Source organism: Bubalus kerabau, chromosome 4 (genome assembly GCF_029407905.1).
Source record: "Bubalus kerabau isolate K-KA32 ecotype Philippines breed swamp buffalo chromosome 4, PCC_UOA_SB_1v2, whole genome shotgun sequence".
Classification (NCBI taxonomy): Eukaryota; Metazoa; Chordata; class Mammalia; order Artiodactyla; family Bovidae; genus Bubalus; species Bubalus kerabau.
The window spans coordinates 128,412,615-128,434,531 of record NC_073627.1 but is presented as its reverse complement, the minus strand read 5'-3'; the positions used below and the strand labels follow the sequence as shown (position 1 = coordinate 128,434,531).

The 21,917-nt window shown below is 42.0% G+C and overlaps 2 protein-coding genes across 6 annotated transcripts; one reads left to right on the top strand and one right to left on the bottom strand.

Moving 5' to 3' along the window:
- The first annotated feature begins 488 nt into the window (after positions 1–488).
- Positions 489–5,688, top strand: EXOSC3 (exosome component 3). The gene is made up of 4 exons (XM_055578584.1): positions 489–1,070; positions 1,804–1,953; positions 3,996–4,147; positions 5,225–5,688. The coding sequence occupies exons 1-4, from the start codon at positions 747–749 to the stop codon at positions 5,424–5,426; spliced, it is 828 nt and encodes a 275-aa protein (XP_055434559.1). The 5' UTR covers positions 489–746; the 3' UTR covers positions 5,427–5,688.
- Positions 5,689–7,354: 1,666 nt separating this feature from the next.
- On the bottom strand, positions 7,355–20,783 carry TRMT10B (tRNA methyltransferase 10B). Of its 5 annotated transcripts, none has more exons than XM_055578566.1 (9): positions 20,662–20,783; positions 18,220–18,473; positions 17,657–17,765; positions 16,908–17,032; positions 14,411–14,563; positions 13,177–13,255; positions 12,485–12,552; positions 8,730–8,853; positions 7,355–8,126 (listed from the first exon to the last, which is right to left on the bottom strand). In XM_055578566.1, the coding sequence occupies exons 2-9, from the start codon at positions 18,403–18,405 to the stop codon at positions 8,020–8,022; spliced, it is 951 nt and encodes a 316-aa protein (XP_055434541.1). In that variant the 5' UTR covers positions 18,406–18,473; positions 20,662–20,783; the 3' UTR covers positions 7,355–8,019. The 5 variants fall into 5 exon arrangements, with proteins under 5 accessions (XP_055434541.1, XP_055434544.1, XP_055434543.1 ...); XM_055578569.1 differs by having other exon boundaries at positions 18,220–18,422; positions 20,662–20,753; XM_055578568.1 differs by having other exon boundaries at positions 18,220–18,429; positions 20,662–20,746.
- Positions 20,784–21,917: the final 1,134 nt, after the last annotated feature.

Here is a 21,917-nt window from a genome sequence, read left to right as displayed (position 1 = left end):
GTGCTCCAAGGAAAACAGTAGCAAAAATTTAACTGCAGTTACTGATTTTCCCAGGCCGTGGAGGGGAAGCTCAGTTATACGGAAATATGCATGTGATATGTAAATATTTTCAGGGGGAGGGGGAAGGAAACGCACACCAAAATGTCAACATTCATTTTCATTCATGCATTCACCAGGTATTATTTATTTCGTGCCAGGACCTGCGCTAGAAAAAAAAGGGAGAACTAGCTGACAGCCTAGCAGAAAGACAAACAGGGAGCAAAACTAATGCTTTTCATTTTCTTGCTATTCTTCTCTGGTCTTCCACAACGTGAACAGATAAAAGTTTCCTACGCAAAAGAAAATACTGAATACTCTTCCTGGTAAAAGATTAGCGGTCCCTCTGAAGGTAGAGTCAGAAGAGAGAGCCAACTCCCGAAGGCCTGCTCAGTTCCCAAGGTTTCCACGAAACCAAAGGTGGCGGGGTCTCATATCCCACTGTGCATCTCAGACACCGGGAGAGGAGGCTCCGCGACTAACTCAAGCTACGCGTTTCTCCTGCGGACCTGCGAACAGACTGCTGGATGGGCGGCCAGCTAAAGACAGAATCATAGCCATCATTAAGGAACCCGCCGACCAGCGCGATCGGACTTTGGAAAACAGGTTCAAGTCCCACAAGTCTGTGCTGCCGGAAACGGAAAGTCTTGGGAGGGCTGGCGATTGGTCGCGGAGCCGGAAGCCGGAAACTGTGTATAGTGACGCCCGTGATGGCCGAAGCAGCGGGTGTTCCAGCGGAGTCCCTGGCTGGCTGCAGGGCGCGGGCAGCACGGACGGTGCTAGATCAAGTGGTGCTGCCGGGCGAGGAGCTGCTGCTGCCAGATCAGGAGGACGGAGACGGCCCAGGAGGTGCAGGGGAGCGACCGCTGCGCCTAAACGCCGCAGCGCGCTCCCGGGGACGCGTGGTGTGCGGCCCAGGCTTGCGGCGCTGCGGAGACCGACTGCTGGTCACCAAGTGCGGCCGGCTCCGTCACAAGGAACCTGGCAGTGGCAGCGGCGGTGGCGTTTACTGGGTGGACTCGCAGCAGAAGCGGGTAAGCTGGGACTCCGGAGGGGTTGTCCGGCCGGGAGAAGGCTGAGGATACTCTTAGGAAGCACGGAAGGGGCCCTGGAGCCTTCCTCTGATAAGGCTAGCCAAGAACCACTGGAGTCTTGTGCTTACTTCTACAATTCCTTTAGAGGGACCGTGAACAGCTGGAACGTGGCCCTAGATGGGCGACCAGGAAAGAAATGAGCCTGGGAATATAAGGGCGCATAAGAGGATAAAGACTGTGAGACGTGGTCATTGTCTTCAGATCCCCATAGGTCAGGTAGCGGCAGACTTGCCTTTCGGGGTTCCAAAGAATCGAATCAGGTTCAGTGAGTGGATGTCACAGGGAGTTCAGTTTCTCTTAGAATAAGTAAGACATTTCACATAGGAAGAAACTAACAACAGAATGGCCTTGCTTGGTTGTGAGGACCCCTGTATCACTGGACTCTTGCAAACAAAAGCTAGGGAGTTTCTGATAATGATTCAGAAGAGATAAGATGATACAGACTTAAATGAATACTGTTAGAAGCTGGAAATCTGAGTTTATCATGTGATTGGTTTTCTTTTAGGGAGAGTGACACATGATCAGGTTTGTTGTAAGGTTTGTATTGATTTGTAAACATGGGTTTTAAAATATTTTCTAAATATTTAAATGATAAACATAACAACTGCTGAGGACTTGTTGAAGATGTCTTAAAAATGATTGTCATTTATGGTTGTTCTCTCATTTTTTGTAGTATGTCCCGGTGAAAGGAGACCATGTGATTGGCATAGTGACAGCTAAGTCTGGAGACATATTCAAAGTTGATGTTGGAGGGAGTGAGCCAGCTTCCCTGTCTTACTTGGCATTTGAAGGTGCAACTAAAAGAAACAGACCTAATGTGCAGGTAATGACAGGACCTTTGGTTTCAAAAGTAGCAAATATCCATTTCCTAAACACTCATATATCCAGAAGGCTACCGGAACTGTCTTATTTTCCTAGTGCTATTGGATGATCTTGGAGCATCTTTGTAATCACTCCAGGCTTCAAGAGTTCTTTCAGATGCTCCACCTCTGGGACCAAAGCCACATACTTAGTTTACATTTGCTATGTTGGGGGATGTTTTCATCTCTGCTGAATTGAAAGGTTATATCTGTTATTTGTTATATCCATATACACTGGGCAAAGAAGTAAGCCAGAGGCTTAGGGGAGGAAGGAAGGAACGGTGGTGTAAATTGCCATATCACTCATCCATCTTTCCTGGATGTGGTCCTGGGACTTATATCTCACAGCTTCAGTTACATCACTGTTTCCCAACAATCCCATTTTGCAGCTGACAAGAGGAGCAGTCTTGCTACTTCAGGTTTCAACTTGGGCTTTTCAGTTGGCATGGCCACACTCTTCCTGTCCATCCAAGCCAGAAATTTGGAGGTTTCTTTGCCTTTTCTCACTCATCCCTCATATCGAGTCTCTCTGATTTGCCACATGTCCACCACTTTATCTCCACTTAGCAAGTTCAGGCCTTGGCTGTCTCTTTGACTGGACTTAAATCAGTGATCTCCTTAGTAACATCCTGCCTGTACACTTCTGCCCCTTCATCCAGGCTTTTAAGAGCTGACAGCCTCTCATACCCCTTTCTGCAAAAGAAAAAGTTCTTCAAAACCTACCTATTACTATTTCCAGAGGTCTTCCGTCATCCATAATTATATCTCCATGTGGCCCTGCCTGAATTACACTGAACTATTTAAGAGTACCACTGAATTCATAATCTCCTGCTCCTATACCTTTGTTTATGCTGTTCCCTCTGTCTGGATTGCTTTATCCTCTTCTCAACCTGTGGAACACATTCTGGTCTTTCAAGACCCAGGCTGAGCACCACTACCCCTCTGTAAAAACATCCCTAATTTTCAGTCATTTTTCTTACTTACTGGATTCAGCTGTGAATGAAGTTTGTTTACATATATATCCCCACTGCCCTCTGAAACTAAATGCTTCTAAAAGGCAGAGAATGTTCTCTCTAGTTCCTTGAGTCACCAGCAGTTGTTGGTACTTAATGGAACAAGTTTACTCTTCATTTCCATAGTTTTTGTCATTTTGAAGTTCAACTCTTGAGGCTTTTAAAGCAATTATTGTATGGAGAACAGTCAATGAATTGCCAGTGTTGTTTTGCTTTGAATAATTTGCATGCCAGGCGTTGTTTCTTGTGTAGTTCCCTAAAGCAGTGCTGTGCAATAAAACGCTGTGGTGATGCTTGCGTTTTACGTATGCACTGAGTATTATGGGAGCCACTAAGTCACACATGGCTATTGAGCATTTGAAATGTGGCTAATGCAACTGAAAAACTGCATTTTAAGTACATCATTTTAATTAAATGTAAGTTTAAATAACTACATGTGAGTAGTGGCTACTGTAGTTGACAGTGTAACCCCAGTGGGCACTCTGGCTTTGCTGAGGCTCCCAGTCTGGGGATTTTCTGACAAGGGAAGGATGAGGGTACACACTTTAATTGCCTTCTTTTAGGACGCAACTCCAGCGGGACTGTGAGAATCCTGGAGTGTAGTCTGTCATTTAGCCACAGAATTGCAGATGACTGGCATTGATGTCATCAGCCAATAGCAGCACCTATAGCATAGTTTCGGAGAAGGCAGTGGCACCCACTCCAGTACTCTTGCCTGGAAAATCCCATGGACGGAGGAGCCTGGTAGACTGCAGTCCATGGGGTCGCTAGGAGTCGGACACGACTGAGCGACTTCACTTTGTTTCACTTTCATGCATTGGAGAAGGAAATGGCAACCCACTCCAGTGTTCTGGCCTAGAGAATCCCAGGGAGGGGGGAGCCTGGTGGGCTGCCGTCTATGGGGTCGCACAGAGTCCGACACGACTGAAGCGACTTAGCAGCATAGCATAGTTTGCTGAGAGGAAATGATGTTTTTTTAATTATCATTGTAGGTTGGAGATCTCATCTATGGCCAGTTTGTGGTTGCTAATAAAGATATGGAACCAGAGATGGTCTGTATTGACAGCTGTGGACGAGCCAATGGAATGGGTGTGATTGGACAGGATGGTCTGCTTTTTAAAGTCACTTTGGGCTTAATTAGAAAGTAAGTCTGATGCTTTCCAGCTTTCCTGTTGTCTTTTATATTATACCTCCTTAGAAAGCTGACTAATCTTTGGCTATAACAATGGCTGTATTTCTTCGAAGTTAAAAATCAGTATCCATTTTAGCACAGTTGTAAACTCTTGCATTTAGCCCCATCCTCACAATGTGAATACATAAAATTCAGACATATTTGTCATTATAGTTTCTGTATTGATATGGAATCTGGACTTCTCTGCTGGTATGTCAGTTGTTCCTTATATATACTCAGACCAAATGTGAAAACTGGCCTTTCCCCTTCTACGTTACTTGAATACAGATGCAATTTATTATTGTACAAAATCATCATATTTCTCTTATAATGGGAGCCAAATTAAGCTAGAGTGATGCGACCCTCAGACTTATGCAGACATTCACAAAAGGCTCCTGCTTTACTGTCCTTTTAATAGTTCCCAGAGGCAGATTCTCTTTGTTAGGTTTAGATCTTTACCTACCCAAAGCTATGCCCTGTTAAACGGCTTTACTCCTAAAGCTGAGGGTCACAGCTATCTTGTATATCTCTCTTTGGTACTTATTTTGCAGATTTGCAGAATTAGTTCAAGACATTTAAAGAAGCATGTTATTAACCAAGCAACATTTTGTGGTTTCAAAGAGTCAACACTCTTCTCCAAGTATTGAATTCAATACCAAAGAATTTACATGGTCAGGAAAACAAGGTTAAACTGTTCTGTTAGCACCAGAGACAATAAAAAAAGCTACAGTTCTCAAGTCTAGAATTAAGGTGCTCTGACAATGTGCAGGAAGAACTTTATGTATTTTTTTGTGAAGTTGGTGGCATAGGGAGATTGGTTTCTTTGTAGAGGATAGCCCACCATTGTGACCTCTGGTATACCTGTAAGTTATAAAGCTTCTTGGAAGAAAAGGGGGAGCAGATGTTTTCATGTGCCCTGTTGTTTTGCAATGATGTTGGTGGAGCTTTGAGTGACTGGGGAGAACTGCCCAGAAGAAGAGTCCCCTGAAGTAAAGTCAAGGCACACCCTGCCACTTATTAAAGTTTTGTTTTCTTTCCCGTCCTCACCAGGCTGTTAGCTCCAGAGTGCGAAATCCTACAAGAAGTGGGAAAACTCTACCCCTTGGAGATAGTATTTGGAATGAATGGAAGAATATGGGTTAAGGCAAAAACCATTCAGCAGACTCTGATTTTGGCAAACATTTTAGAAGCTTGTGAACACATGACAGCAGATCAAAGAAAACAAATCTTCTCCAGATTGGCAGAGAGCTGAAGGACCTATGTGGGTTTTTTTATGGGTCAGCTGAACCAAGAGACTGGGTTTCCTGGGGAAAAGGTTCTCAGGTGAATTCCACATTAAATTTTCAGGAGACAAGATGTGAATGTACATAATGTCTATTACAGTCCTAAATAAAATATTTTTATAAAAAAGTTACTCGTTGCCACCCAAATTCTTATGGGTGAGAAAAATGAAAAATGAAGCCATGATGTAGTTTTTTGTTTTTTTACAATAAAGTTTACTACAGTTACTGTTACGGTTTATTTGATGTTAACTGTTACTTTGGCCACCTCATGCGAAGAGTTGACTCATTGGGAAAGACTGATGCTGGGAGGGATTGGGGGCAGGAGGAGAAGGGGACGACAGAGGTAGAGATGGCTGGATGGCATCACTGACTCGATGGATGTGAGTCTGAGTGAACTCCGGGAGTTGGTGATGGACAGGGAGGCCTGGCGTGCTGCAATTCATGGGGTTGCAAAGAGTCAGACACGACTGAGTGACTGAACTGAACTGTTACTTTGCTAGAGTGTAGCTTCTGCAAGTGGAAGTGAGCATTAAGATAAAATTATTTTCTGATAGTAAGATATGTTCACCAAAGAACATGCAGAATACATAAAAAAAATATAAAGCAAACAAAAACCACCTGTAATCCCACTATTTAGTGCATGAGTATGTAGCAGCTAACAATTACTGGTTCCAAGTATTTTGCATGGATTAATTCACTTAGTAACTGCAAAAACATTTAACTTTTTAGTTGAAGAAACTGAGGCATGGATTAACTTGGCCTACATTCTCAACTACTATATGTGAATGTGTTTTTCAAACTGGAACTACAGGATTATACTCTATATACCACTTCATTATATACTTTGTCCACTTCAAACAACATGTAATATATTTTGTGACTGCTATTAAAAATTCAATAGTTGTAGAATATTTCATTTTCATGTTATAGGATATTTTAGATATGTGTAGTTTTTTATTGTTCTATAGATAACACTATGATGAAGGTCTCTGACTCCAAGTCTAGCCAGATCTTACTTTGTTAAAATCATTTCTGGGAAGCCAAACAAAAAACTACCTGTGGGTTTTGAAAAAAAACAGCAGAGGTTTGTGATGGAGTCAGGAAATTTGCATTTTAAGCAAAGCCTTTAAAGGTGAAAATGAAGCCTGACAGATGATCCAGGTCAGTGCTTCTGTTAAGAGACCTAGTTACAGACCCCTGAAGCCTATCCATAGGTTCTTTCTGATGACAGAGATTATAGAACACATTCAGTAAGTTGATAAAGACCAAGGAGCATTATGTATTCCTAATGATGTTTCCTGAAGACTGGGCCATTTGTAAGTAGTAAAAAGACACTGATAAAATGTATCAAGTGATCACAGCTCTTGAGGAACTTAAATTATGAAAGGGGAGAGAGCAGAAAAGTAACCTTTTGGTTCTTCTAAGATACAGAATACATTTTCTGAACTTGCTAGCAGCTAAATTAACAAGTTTACTACTAACCCAAACTGGCTAGAGTAACTGAAGTAACTCTACCTGACTAGGACATGAAAAAAAGGGATCGCTGAGATTTAGGTTACCTAATGTACTTGTCGGAGAAGGCAATGGCACCCCACTCCAGTACTCTTGCCTGGAAAATCCCATGGATGGAGGAGCCTGGTAGGCTGCAGTCCATGGGGTCACTAAGAGTCGGACATGACTGAGCAACTTCACTTTCATGCATTGGAGAAGGAAATGGCAACGCACTCCAGTGTTCTTGCCTGGAGAATCCCAGGGACGGGGGAGCCTGGTGGGCTGCCGTCCAAGGGGTCGCACAGAGTCAGACACGACTGAAGCGACTTAGCAGCAGCAGCAACATACTTGTGTCAGATGCAATGTATTTTCTGTCTCTTCAAGTTAGACTTAAAATACTGTGTGCTTTTCAATTTGACCTGTTAATCACAAGTTTATATGAAGAATCTAGTTGGTACAAAGCTCATAAGGATACAAAGATACTGCACCAAATTGTTACAAGGCTACTATTAGGAAGAGAGAAACACTCACTGCCCATACTCAGAATAGGGGAGACAAAGTAGGAGCCACAGATGGAACAAAATGCTATGGGGGCTTAAAGCAGGGCTGTTAGGACAGGCTGACCCTGCAAAGTCTGTATAGCATATTACTGAGCTGGGGAAAATCAGCATGTTTGAGATGGCTGGACAAAGTCATGCAACTTTATGATGCCTGTGCAGTGAAAATTTAACTCTTGATAGAACAATTCTTACTTGATTATTTAAGCTATTCTTAAGAGTAGCTATTTTACAAATAGATGTACAGAAGATGAATTAACATCCAAAGCCATGTAGTCTTAGGGCTAATTCATTGTTATGTAAACTTTCTAGTTAGTCAACATATATCTGGGCACTTCCTGTGAGGCACTATGGGAGATACAAAAGAGCATAAAATGTGGTCCCTCTTCATCCCAGTGAACAGCCAAGATGTCAAGTAAGGGCCAATGAGTACAACCACCATTTTCTGCTCTGCTCTTTGGTCAAGACAACTCCAGCAACTTCACCTCCTGCAGCTGCCTCCTTAGGCTCTCCATCATTCCACTGAGTTCTGGAGAACATAGCCTTTTCTGGAAGAAACTCCTTTCTTCAATGCTTCAGGCCAGTTTTGAGTCTCAAAGTAAGTAGACAGGATATCAAACACTGTTAGAAGGGTAAACGGAAAACAAAGGGACCACACAGAGGAAAAAAGAGCATTAGTATATGACTAACAAGGAAAAAAGTGTTCTGGAATATTTCAATCAACAAATCTACTCCACCACATATGGTACCACATATGTCTCCTGGGGAGACAGGCAAAGACAAAGGCCCTGCTTACCTACAAGGATCTCAACCTACACTGAGAGATACAGGCCTGTGAATGGACAATGCTGCAGCAGAGAGGGACACAGTACAATGGGAACACAACAGAGGGGCCTGACATGGCCTGAAGGGGAAGGGAGCAGCCAAGATGCCTGTGAACAGAATCATGAAGGACAAGCAGGAATTCACTGTTCGGTGACAGGCTGAAGGCATGGCATACTAGGACAAAGAAACAATTTCAACCATCTGTAACACAGTTGGGAATAGGAAGAAAATGCAAAATGCCTCTGAGAGGCCAGGATACCTGTCACAAAGTGCATACAATAAAGTCCAAGCACATTAGTCACATGGGAGGCTGCTTCAAGGACCATTTATACTTAAATACAATGTAAAGAAGCAGTAGCATAACTAACATATATTAAGCATGGGCCATGTGAGCAGTACCTTGATTGATGGTCAGTATCTCTGAATGATAGTTCTTCCCATTCTGGCATTTAACCATATATTCCTGGATTGGTAAGCGGGCAGTCCTAACAGAGTGTTCTTGGGCCTTCTGAAATGTCACCTTCTGTAAATCACAAACATTTTTCTTATAAAAATAATACATGAAGTTATTCTCAATATAATATGCAGCAGAGCAAATTGTGAGAATTCCCATTTACCATTTACATCTGTAATCATAATTAAATAAGTGTATTAAAAAAATAGAAAGGAAGAAACTACAGATAATGAGTATTTCTGGCAAGTAAGAAATGGCTTATGCAGCAATAACTCACTTATTTGGAAGCCATTTATCTGCTAGCTTCTACTTGCTGCTACTTATCAATACAACCAAGAAGGAAGGAAGTAAAAAGAGGCATATCTGCAGTCACAATCTGCATCCAAAAATCCAAGCAGTCTAATCAACCAGAGAACATTACTGGCCCGAATTCAGTAAGATCCAATTCTGGATATCTGGAGTTGTCAGCCATCACCAACTGGTAGCAGCAAATTAGAAATGAGGAGACGGGATTCAAGTTAATTACACCACTTGTAACAAGACAGCATTAAGGTATAAGAACATACAGCCCGATACAGCCCGATGAAAAGGCAAGGTTCTGAAAACTACAAAAAGGAGACAGAACTCAAAAAAATCCAACAATCCAAGGTCATTTAGCTTCAGAGTACTGAGGCCATTTAGCATTACAGTACAGTTATTAATGTCCCTTAAAGATGTCCCTGAGTCATGGACTGAGTTTAAATTATACTCACTACCTTTTAAGAAGATCCAGGAAAGTCATCTACATATTTAGAATCTCAGGATTAAAGTTTTAGATTACTGAGAAAATTAGCATACTCAGGTTTGAAAGGGACCTTGATAGTCAACTATTCCACTTCAACCACCCATTCAATGTTTGTCTATTCTCTATGACCTCGTTCCCAGGTGGCCTCTGGCTTTAAATGGACAACTCTTGTGACAGGGAGTTCATGCGTCCTGGAGTAACCCATTCCAATTCTGATAGTAGCAGTTAATAGGAAATCTTGATATTGAGGCACATTTTCTATTTCCTCTGAGACTTCTGGTCATTTGTTCTAGTTCTTTTCCTCCAGAGCCATACCAGGCAAGTCAAATGGCCCTTCCACAGGACAGCCATTCAGATACTTAAAGGCAGGGATCATGCCCTATGAATCCTCTCATCTCCAGGCTGACAGTCTCAGTTCTGTCAACTTTTCCTTGACCATGATTTAGTTTTGAGTCCCTTCATTATTCAGGTCAACCTCTTCTGAACTTGTTCTAGCTTGTCAATGTCTTTTCATTTACCATCCCATATTGACTGACCACTGTGGGTGTGGTCTAAAGAACTGGAACAGCATAGAGCAGGCCTAGCACCTTCCTTCTTCTGACACTGGACTACTAGCCTCTCAGATTCACATGAAACACGGTTCCAAGAAAGACCTTCCAAAAATGTTTTAAGTGATGCAATTTGGATGAAATAAAGGTACAGCTACTCAAAGGACTTCTTTGAAAGTTAACAACCTCTTGCATATATGAGCTGTGATTATTAAAGTCTACTCCATTACTTTATAATTAATTTGAACTAGAGTACATAGGAGGAGACTTGGATGCTTCCCTGAAGGAGTTTACAGTCTAGTTTCTGTTCTCTGAACATTTAAAGATAAAATGATTCCCCTTGAATAAATGTTGTTCTTAGCATATTTCTGTGATGGAGGAAATGGCAACCCACCCCAGTATTCTTGCATAGAGAATGCTGTGGACGGAGGAGCCTGGTGGGCGCTATCCATAGGGTTGCAGAGTCGGACATGACTGAAGCGACTTAGCATGGATTGGAAAAGTAAATGGCAACCCACTCCAGTGTTCTTGCCTGGAGAATCCAAGGGACAGAGGAGCCTGGTGGGCTGCCATTTATGGCATCACACAGAGTCGGACACAACTGAAGCAACTTAGCAGCAGCAGCAGTGAAGGAGCCAAACTCTTAAGTAGCAACCAGAAAGTTCTATACCTTTGACAAATCTTCGTACCAGTTATTTTTCAGTTTAAATGTTGGTGGAAAACAAAGAAGACAGTGTGTTACATTTGTGCATCTATATATTACACACTGCTCACTGGCCCTCTAGAACTGTATGCTTCAAAAAAGGGGCTGTCACTCTGCTGCGGGAGACTGCACTTTGCTGTTCTGTCTTTTTAATCTTTTTAACCTAAAACAGCCCCCATAGCCATATCAGTTTTCATTACACTGACTTCTTTGAAAGTCTGGTCCAGTTGTCTTATAGAATGTCTCACATCCTAGGTCTGTTGATGATTAAATTCAGTTTAAACATTTTCTAGTAAGAATACATCACAGGTGAGATTCCATCATAAGGAGGTACTTGCCACCACTGGGGATTCTGTTTGATCATTTGTTAAGATGGTGAACTCCAGATCACTCCATTTTAAGGGTACACTTTTGCCTTTCTAATCTGTGGGCTGGTACTTTGAGACCACATGAAGAGTTAGTTCCCTCACAACCTTTCAGTCAGTTCCCTGAATCAGTGATTACACTGGGAGTGGCATAATGACGACTTTTCAATTCTATCATCCGCTTCGCATTTATTAGCTGACATTCTTTACAGCCCTGCCCTACCCCTACCTCCGGTCCAGATTTTAAGACTGTCATGGAGTCGTGGAACACTGACTTTTTTTAGAATAAATGCAATACAGTTAAATATCATTTGTGTTAAATATGTGTATGTATCTCACATACATATGAAAAAATACACTCTCATACATGAACAAATAGATTAATTTAATATGCCCATAAACCCATAAACACATACTTGTGTGGTCACAGAATATATCAAGAGATACACAAGAAAACCATGGCTGCCTCACACTGCAGACGCTGGGCGACAAAGATGAGAGATAGACTTATTTTTCGCTGTGCTCCTTTTTATACATTTTAACCATTATATCATTATTTACATCTACAGAATATCCTAATTATTAAGCATAAAAAATTATCTCAACAAATATTTGTATAATAGAAGTGTTTCAAAACTCCAATTATTCTCATAAAATTCAAATTCAACAAAAGAAACCTGGACAATTCTACTGCGGTTGAGATTATGGGTAAGACATCTGTCAACAGGGAAGATGATCCAAGAAGGAACAAACTACTCTTTCAACAAAGAACAAATAGTTGGTAAGAATGTTGAAAGCTTCCCTGGTAGGAACTTGCCTGGCAGTCCAGTGGTTAAGACTCCTGGCTCCCAATGCAGGGGGCCTGGGTGTGAGCCCTGGTCAGGGCACTAGATCTCACGCGCCACAACTAAAGATCTCATGTGCCACAATTAAGATCTGGTACAGCCAACCATTTTTTTTTTTTTTAAAACAAACTCCTTTGTCAAGATCAGAGTAATCCCTACAGAACTGAAGACAAGAAAAGAAGAAAGGAATTCAATAATGGCTATTTACGTAATTACCAAAGACTCCCCACTCTAGTCCCTGACTGGATTCTGTCAGGTATCAGGATTGTTAACATTGGTGATGAGAAGAGAGGGAATTTGGCAAGTAGGAGGGTCAACCTAGATAGAGTAGGCTCTTTCTTCCTACTCCTTCTGGATTCTCACGTCTTTTGGGTGAGATTACGACAGGGCAGGTGCCTCTAAAATAAAGCTTCATTTTTCAAAATGCAGTTGTCAGGCCTAAAATGTACACTTACCTTCTGAATGCTTTCATCCACAAGTCCACCAAGGATGTAAACTTTGTTTATATCAACATTTTCAAGAGCTAATGAAAAAATAAAGGCCATTAAGATTAATCTGTTTTATAATTTCTAAATCCAAAGATTGTAAAAGGAAAGAATTTATTAATGATAAAAAGTAGAAATTTAATGAAATAGGAAATGAAAAGAGTAGATTTGCTAATCCCCTGGAAAGTTCAATTAAATAGATAAACCACTGGCATATCTAATCAGATAGGCAGACTCAGATCACCATTAGGATTCAGAAAGGAGGCAAAATTTCAGAGAAATATAAAATAATTAGAAGACAACTACTGAGATCAACTTAATAAAACTGAAAATTATGTGAAAGAGATAATTTTCAGGGAAAAAAATATTTATCTAACATTGATCCAAAAAGAGTCAATGCAAGGAGGTGACCAGGAAAACTCAGGAGGATTACCAAGTAGCTCACAAGGTCCAACTGAGGATGGAGACCCTAAATCTGTGCAGCTTTGTACACATGGCAGGACAAATACAATGTATCCAGTGAGGTCTCTATCCATAAGAGGTGTGCAATTAATGTTCATTCCTTTTTTACCTTGGATACACCATGGGTGGCTTTAACAAATTCTGACACCAGGAATAATGAAATAAAGGGCTAAGAAGCAATGAATGCATAAAGAACATACCATGTTCTGAGTCCGGAGTCAGGTACACAAGGGTTTCCAGAGGAAATAAACTAAAGCAGTCTTCTTCTGTTCTGTCTAGCTGAAAAATGTGAACAATCCAATGTAGTGTTAACTAGGTTAAGACACAGCCCACACTGCAGCACCCAGTTACTTACAGAGCATGCAGTGGTTTCTATCAGGCCTGGCTCCAGATGCATCAGGGGGATACATGTCTGACAACCTGTTCTCAGAACGGGCTCAGTTGGGGAGCAGAAGTAGAAAGGCACATACATTCAACCTTACAAAATGAGACAGAAAGTGGTAATGAGGCCCTAACAGACACACAGGGAGCATGCCCTGGGACTACAGAGCGAGAATGACAGCACCAGCAACGACCTTGTAGTGAAGGGAATGCTGGAACTGGGTTTCTGAAAAGAGGTGAGACTGACACAGACAAAAGGAAAAGGTATTCAAACTGGAGGGAATCATCTAAGAAAAGCACGAAGACAGGAAAGCAAGAGGGCTGAACTACATGGGCCTTAGAGTGGATCTGTCTGGCTCATATGCAGGAATCACAAAACATGTACAGAGAAATAAAGCTGGGACTGGCGCATTACAGGAGGGATATGAAGCTAACAGCACCATGACTAACTGTGCAGCAATGCAAACGGCACTTTTCACACCTGGGGCCTCTGAGGACCTCCCTGGGAAAGGTCACACTACTCAGTCTCAGCTACACGATGCAAACACACAAGGGCACTTTTAGAGTCACTTCTTAGGCACTGATCTATAGATTCCTGCCTGTATACCAATGTCTACATTTAAGAGATCCTAAGCAAAGTACTGAAAGTAACTTAATACTCCCTAAAACTCACCTTAAATCCATATTACTTCCATAAGGATTCTCTCTTCCCCTCAAAACTCATGTTTCCAAATTCTGCACTTTAAGAACAAGGAGTCATGGCATTTCCCTAAAACATTCCTGGAATGCAGTCTAGTATAAAATACACCAGATACAAAATACAGCCCTAGATACTGGTAATACTAGTTTTCCAATGCAGTGGGAAGGATGAAAATTTTTAAATATAAGAACTGATGAGAGGTTCTAAATTTTTTAAGACTGTAATAGTGAAAAAATATAAATTATATAAAATTTTTTTTACATCAAAATATGAAAAAGTTAAAAAACTTACTATTATCTCCTCCAACCTACTTTTCAAATGACAATTCAAATAATATGCAAAATAAGGCTTACCAGATAACTGGAAAATCCATCATTCATCCTCAAACACTCTTCATACAGGGGGCTGTCTGTGGTGAACCCAGTGAGGTAGATCCAAAATGGCCTGTCAGCTTTCTTATTGGAACCATACAACCTTCGGATCTGTCCAGCCAGTCTACTTAATTCCTTCAAAGTAAGGATAACTTAGGGTAGTAACATGCCCACTCTTTCTAAATTCATTATCAACAAATGGTTACTGAGTAAGTTCACTGAATACGACTCTGGGAAAGCTCATGAAATACAATGGCCCCTTTTACTCCACAAGTGCGTACACATATGTATTCACTTGTGTTACATCCCATGGCATCATACCTTATAGATGAAAGTTAAGGTAATGATACCAGCCCAGAAATAGTCAGTTAATGAAAAAACTAAGACCTCTCCCTCCTTCTGGACTGGCTAATACATACATATATATACATGTGTATATATATTTATTTTAGCTTTTTAAAAAACTTCTATTGAAGTATAGCTGACGTCCAATATTGTATTAAGTTTCAGGTGTACAGCAAAGTGAATCATTTATACCTAAACCCACTCTTTTCTAGACTCTTTTCCCATATAGGCCATTACAAGATATTGAGTAGAGTTCCCTACGCTATACAGTAGGTCCTTGCTGATGCTACTGCTGCTAAGTTGCTTCAGTCATGTCCGACTCTGTGCGACCCCATAGACGGAAGCCCAGCAGGCTCCCCCGTCCCTGGGATTCTCCAGGCAAGAACACTGGAGTGGGTTGCCATTTCCTTCTCCAACTCATGAAAGTGAAAAGTGAAAGTGAAGTCGCTCAGTCGTGTCCGACTCTTAGCGACCCCATGGACTGTAGCCTACCAGGCTCCTCCATCCATGGGATTTTCCAGGCAAGAGTACTGGGAGTGGGGTGCCATTGCCTTCTCCGACAGTAGGTCCTTATTAGTTATCTATTTTATACATAGTAGTGTGTATATGTCAATCCCAAACTCCCAATTTATCCTTGCCCCTCCCTTTACCCCATGGTAACTGTAAGTTTGTTTTCTGTATTTGTAACTCTATTTCTCTTTTAGCTTTTATCAAAAAGCTTACCATGTGATATTTACTATTTATTAAAAAGAGGTTAGATTACTGTATAGGCATTTTTATACTCCCTCAGGTAAACTTGGCACATTCTCCCTAACTCCAGGAAATGTCATAGGTTTGGAATTTTTAACTTTCCATCCTGATTCAGAGACATAACCCTTATAGAAAGGTAATTTCACAATCTGGCCTGACTTGGTTCAGTACAGGAAAAAATAAAAACACACAAAAAAAACCTTAGGCTTTGATTTAATCTGATATCTCAATGAATACAAACAGAAAATTCTTGGTTGACCTTTTCAGTGGGCTATAGTTAGAGGTTTCCTGGAAGAATCTCAGATCCTAATTTCTCTGAAAAACATGGAGACACGAGCACGTACAACAGGGACGATGGGAAACAAAGATGCGTTTTAAGGTATAAGGCCCAAAAGCAAGGTCCAATATTGTGTGCCACTTTGTTATCTGGTGAAAATGAGGGCTGTGAAGGGCTAAGCTGCAAGTTCCTCTCCAAATTCTGCTGCCACTGATAAGGTGCACAAGCTAAACAATTCTTTTCTATCAAAGGGATTCCTCTGATAAAGGGCTCCTGTTTATCCCTGAATGCATGCATGTGTGCTAAGTCCCTTCTGTCATGTCTGACTAGCTGCGACCCCATGGACTGTGTCGCAGGCTCCACTGTCCATGGGATTCTCCAGGCAAGAATACTGGAGTAGGTTGCCATGCCCTCCTCCAGGGCATCTTAATGGGTTTCAATGCTCCTGCCAACCCACAGCATTATTCCAACAAATCAATCAATCTTCCTGCAGAAACCTATAAAGTCTGCCCCCTATGACCCCTGGCTATTTATCCTGTTCCCGAACGCAATCCCATGTGGCCCAAATGTTGTGCAGTATCATGCTCCTTTCCGGATAAGTACATGTGACCAATAAACGGTTATCAATCTTATCTGTCTGGTGTGGAGTGTTGTATGTTCAGCCACCCCCAGAGTCCTAGGGTGAAAAGCCATCCTTCACCAACAGGGCTTTACAAAACACCTACAGTGTAGAAAGACCTCCCACCAGGTAATCTCCCCACAACATGCAACCAGGCAAACATTCCTCTCCCTAGCAGAAAGCCAAAGATTTCCCTGGAGAATTACACCTGAAAGGCTCCTTCTAGACTTGGGACACCATGAACACAGTGGCAAATGCATTGGGTTTAAAACAGAATATAAGGCAAAAAATCTTAAACTAAACCAAAGGATGTCTATTCTCTTCCTATTTACAATAGCCCTCTTGGAACTGAGTAGCCATAACTAAGCACATTTCCTGGATTTCTAGAGAATCCTAGAGACTGGAGCTGGCCATGCTCTTTGTAAAAGCTGCTCCCACCTGAACCTCTCTCATGTGAGCAGACATTCAGAGTTCAGTGGATGCTTTACCTTCTTAGACATGTGGTTAGTCATACTCAAATCGATACAGAGTCTTGGGCCTGAGTGCTTGGCTTCCAAAAGTCTTTCCTTGATTATGGATCTCAGAAAACGTTTGCTGTGCTGCGGGTAGATGCCTAGGGTAAGAAATACCAGAAAGGAATAAAAGTGGAAAAGCAGAAAAATATTATTCAGTAAGAACTAAATGTCCCCAGCCAGGTGAGTACTTTTGCATAAGAAGAGAAACTGGAAGCTCATACAAGGTCTTCATTCATTAGGCAGCGTAGGTATCGCAGAACAGTGAAGTCAGTGCTCTGAACACACTGCTGGATCTAAGGCAGAGTTCAGTTTGTTCATTTATTACCTATATGATCTTGGGCATGTTATTTAACTGCTTTGAGCCTCAATCTCTTTGCTGAGAAAATGAGGATAATAAAAGTCCCCTTATGGTAAACCAGGTAAAATTCTTAGCAATGAACCTAGTACATAGTCCTGAATAAACATTAGCTGTTGTTAGTATCATTCCTTCTACTTCTGAGCTTATAAACACATATATGCACTAGACTACTTATATGTGAAAGGCAGTCTCAAATTTTGCTTTCTTTGATACTCTGATTCCCGACAAAATAGAACAATAGGTCATATCTCCCAGATGTTTTTACTTAAAAACAATATCCCCACTCTTCCAGGAACAAGCAGGTATCAGTTTGCTAAGAAATAAATATACTAATAATTACACAAACAATCTAATTTACTGTTACCTGAATTTTCTACACGGTTGGCTTTTCGTCTTTCTTTTTCTTGTTTTCTTTTACTCTTCTTTGCCGCAACTATCTTTTCCCAGTGTCTCTGCTTTCTTTGGACATTTTTCTTATGTTATCCAGAAAACAAAATTGTTTGAAAACTTCATAAGCACCAAAAAGGAAAATGAATATTAGAAATAGTTACTTATTTTTCAAATTTAGATATAGGATTAGGAGAGAAAAGCGGTGTTAGTCTTAAAAACAAAAATGGCCTAGACTGTGTTTAGAGAAAGCAGAACCCCAGAAAAGAGAAGTGGCATGCCCAAGGTCACAGTAAATTTATTAGGAACAGGGTTGAGATTTCCTGACCTTTCTGAGGTATACAAAGATTCCTCTTGAACTTAACTTTTTCGATGATCCAAATGAAATTAAACCTTAAACCAGGTAACATGAAACTCATCCCTTGGAATACACCTAACTCACTCCCAATCTTCTCGTTACCAGGATCTATCCTTGAAATAGGGGCCTCTGGGACATTCCATCATCTCAAAGCCTGTGACCTGGCAACTCGTTCCACTCACCGAGCACCACGCTGCACCGCCTGTGGGCAGGGCCTCTTGTTCCCAATGCTCACATCCCACATCAACCTGTAGAAGCTGGAAGCTCTCAGAGACGCCATCTTCACCTGGGTCGTCCAGGGTGATTTCCTGCTCCTGCAGCACCCGTGACTCTGTTTTCTGAGCACTCCCTTCCAATTTCCAGTCCATGCGTTTAGTCCTCTGTCCTTGTCACTCAGATTAGAAAAAGGAACTATTATACTTGCAGAAGTATTTCCCTATATCCAAGTGACAAATAGTGTTAAAGTGTGTAAAATACTAACACAGAGAAAAGCATGTGTGTCTTCTTGAGAAATATGTAAGCGCAGAAACCTTTCAGTAGTAAGGAAGCCAAATTTCCTGTTTAGAAGACAGGCATGACTCCTGACACCTCCAAGCAATAATTATTCACTGATGCAGTGACATCAGTTCATTTTCTTTGGAATGCATGCATGAGTTGAGGGTGAGACACAGAGATGGTAAAACCTACCTATCCCATTACGTTTCCATTTATTTTCAAAACCATTCTTTTAGCAAATATTTACTAAGCACCTATGCTATGCAAAGTCCTGTACTAGAAACACCCTGGAAGGTTTAGAGCTGGCCAAAAATTATGGTAAAGAGCAGCCCAAATCCCACCAAGGATTCTAAGGTGCTGGTGATGTATCAGAATTCACTTTTCAAATCTACATATTTCCTCCTCTGACTTACATATTACTGCAGCAGAAAGCCATAGTCACAGAGGAAATGGGTAATATCCATCAGAAGAGCTGAGGTAGAAAAATACGAAGAATCACTGTACAGCACACTTAACTAGTGTAATAATTTCAAAGTGGTGTTCAAAATCCCTGAGGAAGATATGTAAAAGAAGTGCTCTAGTCTACAGCCAAGTGGCAAACTAAGAATGCTATAACCATTGCTCATGACTACTCCTCTGAGTCCAGTGTGCTACCAACATAATAGGAAATGTGTATCTTTGAAAAAGTAAATCTCTGTAATGATCCATTGAAATTAAAATGGATGGGGAGGGAGGAAGGAGGAGGGTTCAGGATGGGGAACACATGTATACCTGTGGCGGATTCATTTTGATATTTGGCAAAACTAATACAATTATGTAAAGTTTAAAAATAAAATAAAATTGAAGAACAACAACAACAAAAAAAAATAAAATAAAAATAAAATAAAATGGAGTAAGAGTTCAGGCAGACAAAAATGGAATTGGGTGGCCACTGAAGATCTGGTTGCAGACAAGTCTCTGCACCACTGAGAACTTGAACTTTCTTTGAACTGTACCAGACCCCCAAGGACACTATCAGTCATATTCAGAATAACACCAGCCAGCTGCAACCCTACAGTCTCAAGATCTCCTTTCATAACTATGCAACCATTTCAGACCTTAACCAATCCTTACTAATAATCACCCTTATTTCTTGCCAGCTCCAATTATAATTCATGACAAGTAACTCATGTAACTAACTGTAACCTTGCAGTTTTTACCTATATAAGGTTCTCCCATTTTGTTGTCTGGTGGAACACACTTCAGGTGCTTCCTGAATTTATGTCTCCCATGCTACACTCCTCAATTTGGCTAGAATAAAACTCTCTTCTATTCCTATTATAGATTGCTTATTGGTTATTTTCCTGAACACTTACAATGGCCTACACTGATTGTTATTGATCATCTACTGTTGTCTGAACTATCTGGTCTACTTGCTGTTGACCAATACTTGCTATATTTATGTTTCTTAAATATACTTAAGGATATAGCACCTTAGGGTCTTTGCACTTGCTGTTTTTTCTACCTCAATCCTCTTCCCCTGGATAATTATATGACTACTACCTTTCTCACTACATTCCAATTTTCCCTATCCAACATGGCACACATCTTACTTATTTTTTGGTCTGAACGTCCCCACTCCTATAAGTGTTATGTTTGTATTGTTCACTATATCCCCTATGCCTGAAAACAGGCTTCGTACGTAACAGACGCTCAGTAAAGACTTGCTGAATTAATAAATCCTCCACTCCACCCCCATTTCTGAGTTGACGGAGGCCTCAGAACTTTTCTAACCCATGTTCCACCTGATGAATATATCCCTGGGCGCTAAGTGATGGACCAGCCTCTGAACTCTTCTCTTAGTTTTTCATTCTAGGTTTTAGCTACCAAAGTCGGCTCTCCTCCTCTGGCACCTTGAGCACTAGAACACACTGAACCCAAGCTCGAAGAGTACCCCGACGTAGGCCCCGTATGGCCCACAGGCTGCGAAAGCGACGGGAAGCAGAAAGGAACATCATCAAGAGTTTGGCTCCACACAACTGCAGGGCGAGCGCCTGCTTCCCAGGCTTCTGCCACACGGTCAAAGGAGGCGGCTATCAGAGGCCGGACCCTCATCCCCGATTCCTCCCACAAACAAACGCCTTACGTACCTGAACCAGTCTCCTCCCGCGGCGGAAGCGGCACTCACCAAGTCCCGCCTCCGACTCCACTTCCGGTTCCGGCCCCTCTCCGACTAGCATTCTGGGAGTTGTCGTTTTCAGCCTGGCTGGTCGGTGTGCGGCGAAGGCTCGGGCTTAGGATGCCAAGCGCACGGTGGTACTAAGGAGCTACGTCCCGCTACAAGGTTCCTGCGCCTCGCTGAGCCTCGATTTCCTTGCCTGTTCGCTGGGGATACAATCCCAGCCGCTTGCCGACCGCACAGCGCTGCTGCAGATGACCAGGCGCTTTGATGGCTGTTAAGGTCTGAACTGTGGTGTTGGAGAAGACTCTTGAGAGTCCCTTGGATTGCAAGGAGATCCAACCAGTCCATTCTAAAGGAGATCGGTCCTGAGTGTTCTTTGGAAGGAATGATGCTAAAGCTGAAACTCCAGTACTTTGGCCACCTCATGTGAAGAGTTGACTCATTGGAAAAAACTCTGATGCTGGGAGGGATTGGGGGTAGGAGGAGAAGGGGACGACAGAGGATGAGATGGCTGGATGGCATCACCGACTCGATGGACGTGAGTCTGAGTGAACTCCGGGAGTTGGTGATGGACAGGGAGGCCTGGCGTGTTGCAATTCATGGGGTCACAAAGAGTCGGACACGACCGAGCGACTGAACTGAACTGAAGGTCTGAACACAGCGAAACTGGACTGAAACCAGACGTGAACCACCCCTCATCTGGCATCCTGGGGCCTTGCCTTCCCCATAACCAGCAGAGCCCTCGGGATGACACAGTTCCCCTCACCACAATCTGGTCATCCAGGATAACAGATATCCTAGCTTGGGCAGATCACAAATGAATCTAGCCTCTGGCCACTCTCCCTCCTTCATCTCATCTCACAAATCCACAGGGAAACTGACTCTCGGAAACCTAAAGTGTCTTGTCCAAGCCTTGGCTTGATAAAAACTATCAGCCACTCTTTATTCTTGCAGCCTTAGATGTCTCATCCTTTTGAGAGACCCTACCCTGAATGAGCCTGAAATATCTACTGTCCAAGAAACCACAGCCTTGTTGGATCTGTCCTTGGCCCCACAGTTTTCCTCTTTTCTTTCCACAACTTCTCCAGCACCTCCCACTCCCAGTCCAAGCCTTAATCCATCCTTTATCTGCCAGTGGAACAACTTGTAAAATACTGAAACCAAACATGATTTCCTCCCTCAGAAGGCTTTTTTCTGAAACCCAGCTCTAAAGTCTCTTCTTTG

Coding starts and splice junctions, on each gene's coding strand:
- EXOSC3 (XM_055578584.1), top strand. CDS start 747: ATGGCCGAAGCAGCGGGTGTTCCAGCGGAGTCCCTGGCTGGCTGCAGG. Junction 1,071..1,803: donor TGGACTCGCAGCAGAAGCGG/GTAAGCTGGGAC, acceptor CATTTTTTGTAG/TATGTCCCGGTGAAAGGAGA. Junction 4,148..5,224: donor ACTTTGGGCTTAATTAGAAA/GTAAGTCTGATG, acceptor CGTCCTCACCAG/GCTGTTAGCTCCAGAGTGCG.
- TRMT10B (XM_055578566.1), bottom strand. CDS start 18,405: ATGGACTGGAAATTGGAAGGGAGTGCTCAGAAAACAGAGTCACGGGTG. Junction 17,766..18,219: donor GCGGTGCAGCGTGGTGCTCG/GTGAGTGGAACG, acceptor GGATAACATAAG/AAAAATGTCCAAAGAAAGCA. Junction 8,127..8,729: donor GATACTGACCATCAATCAAG/GTACTGCTCACA, acceptor CCCTTCTAACAG/TGTTTGATATCCTGTCTACT.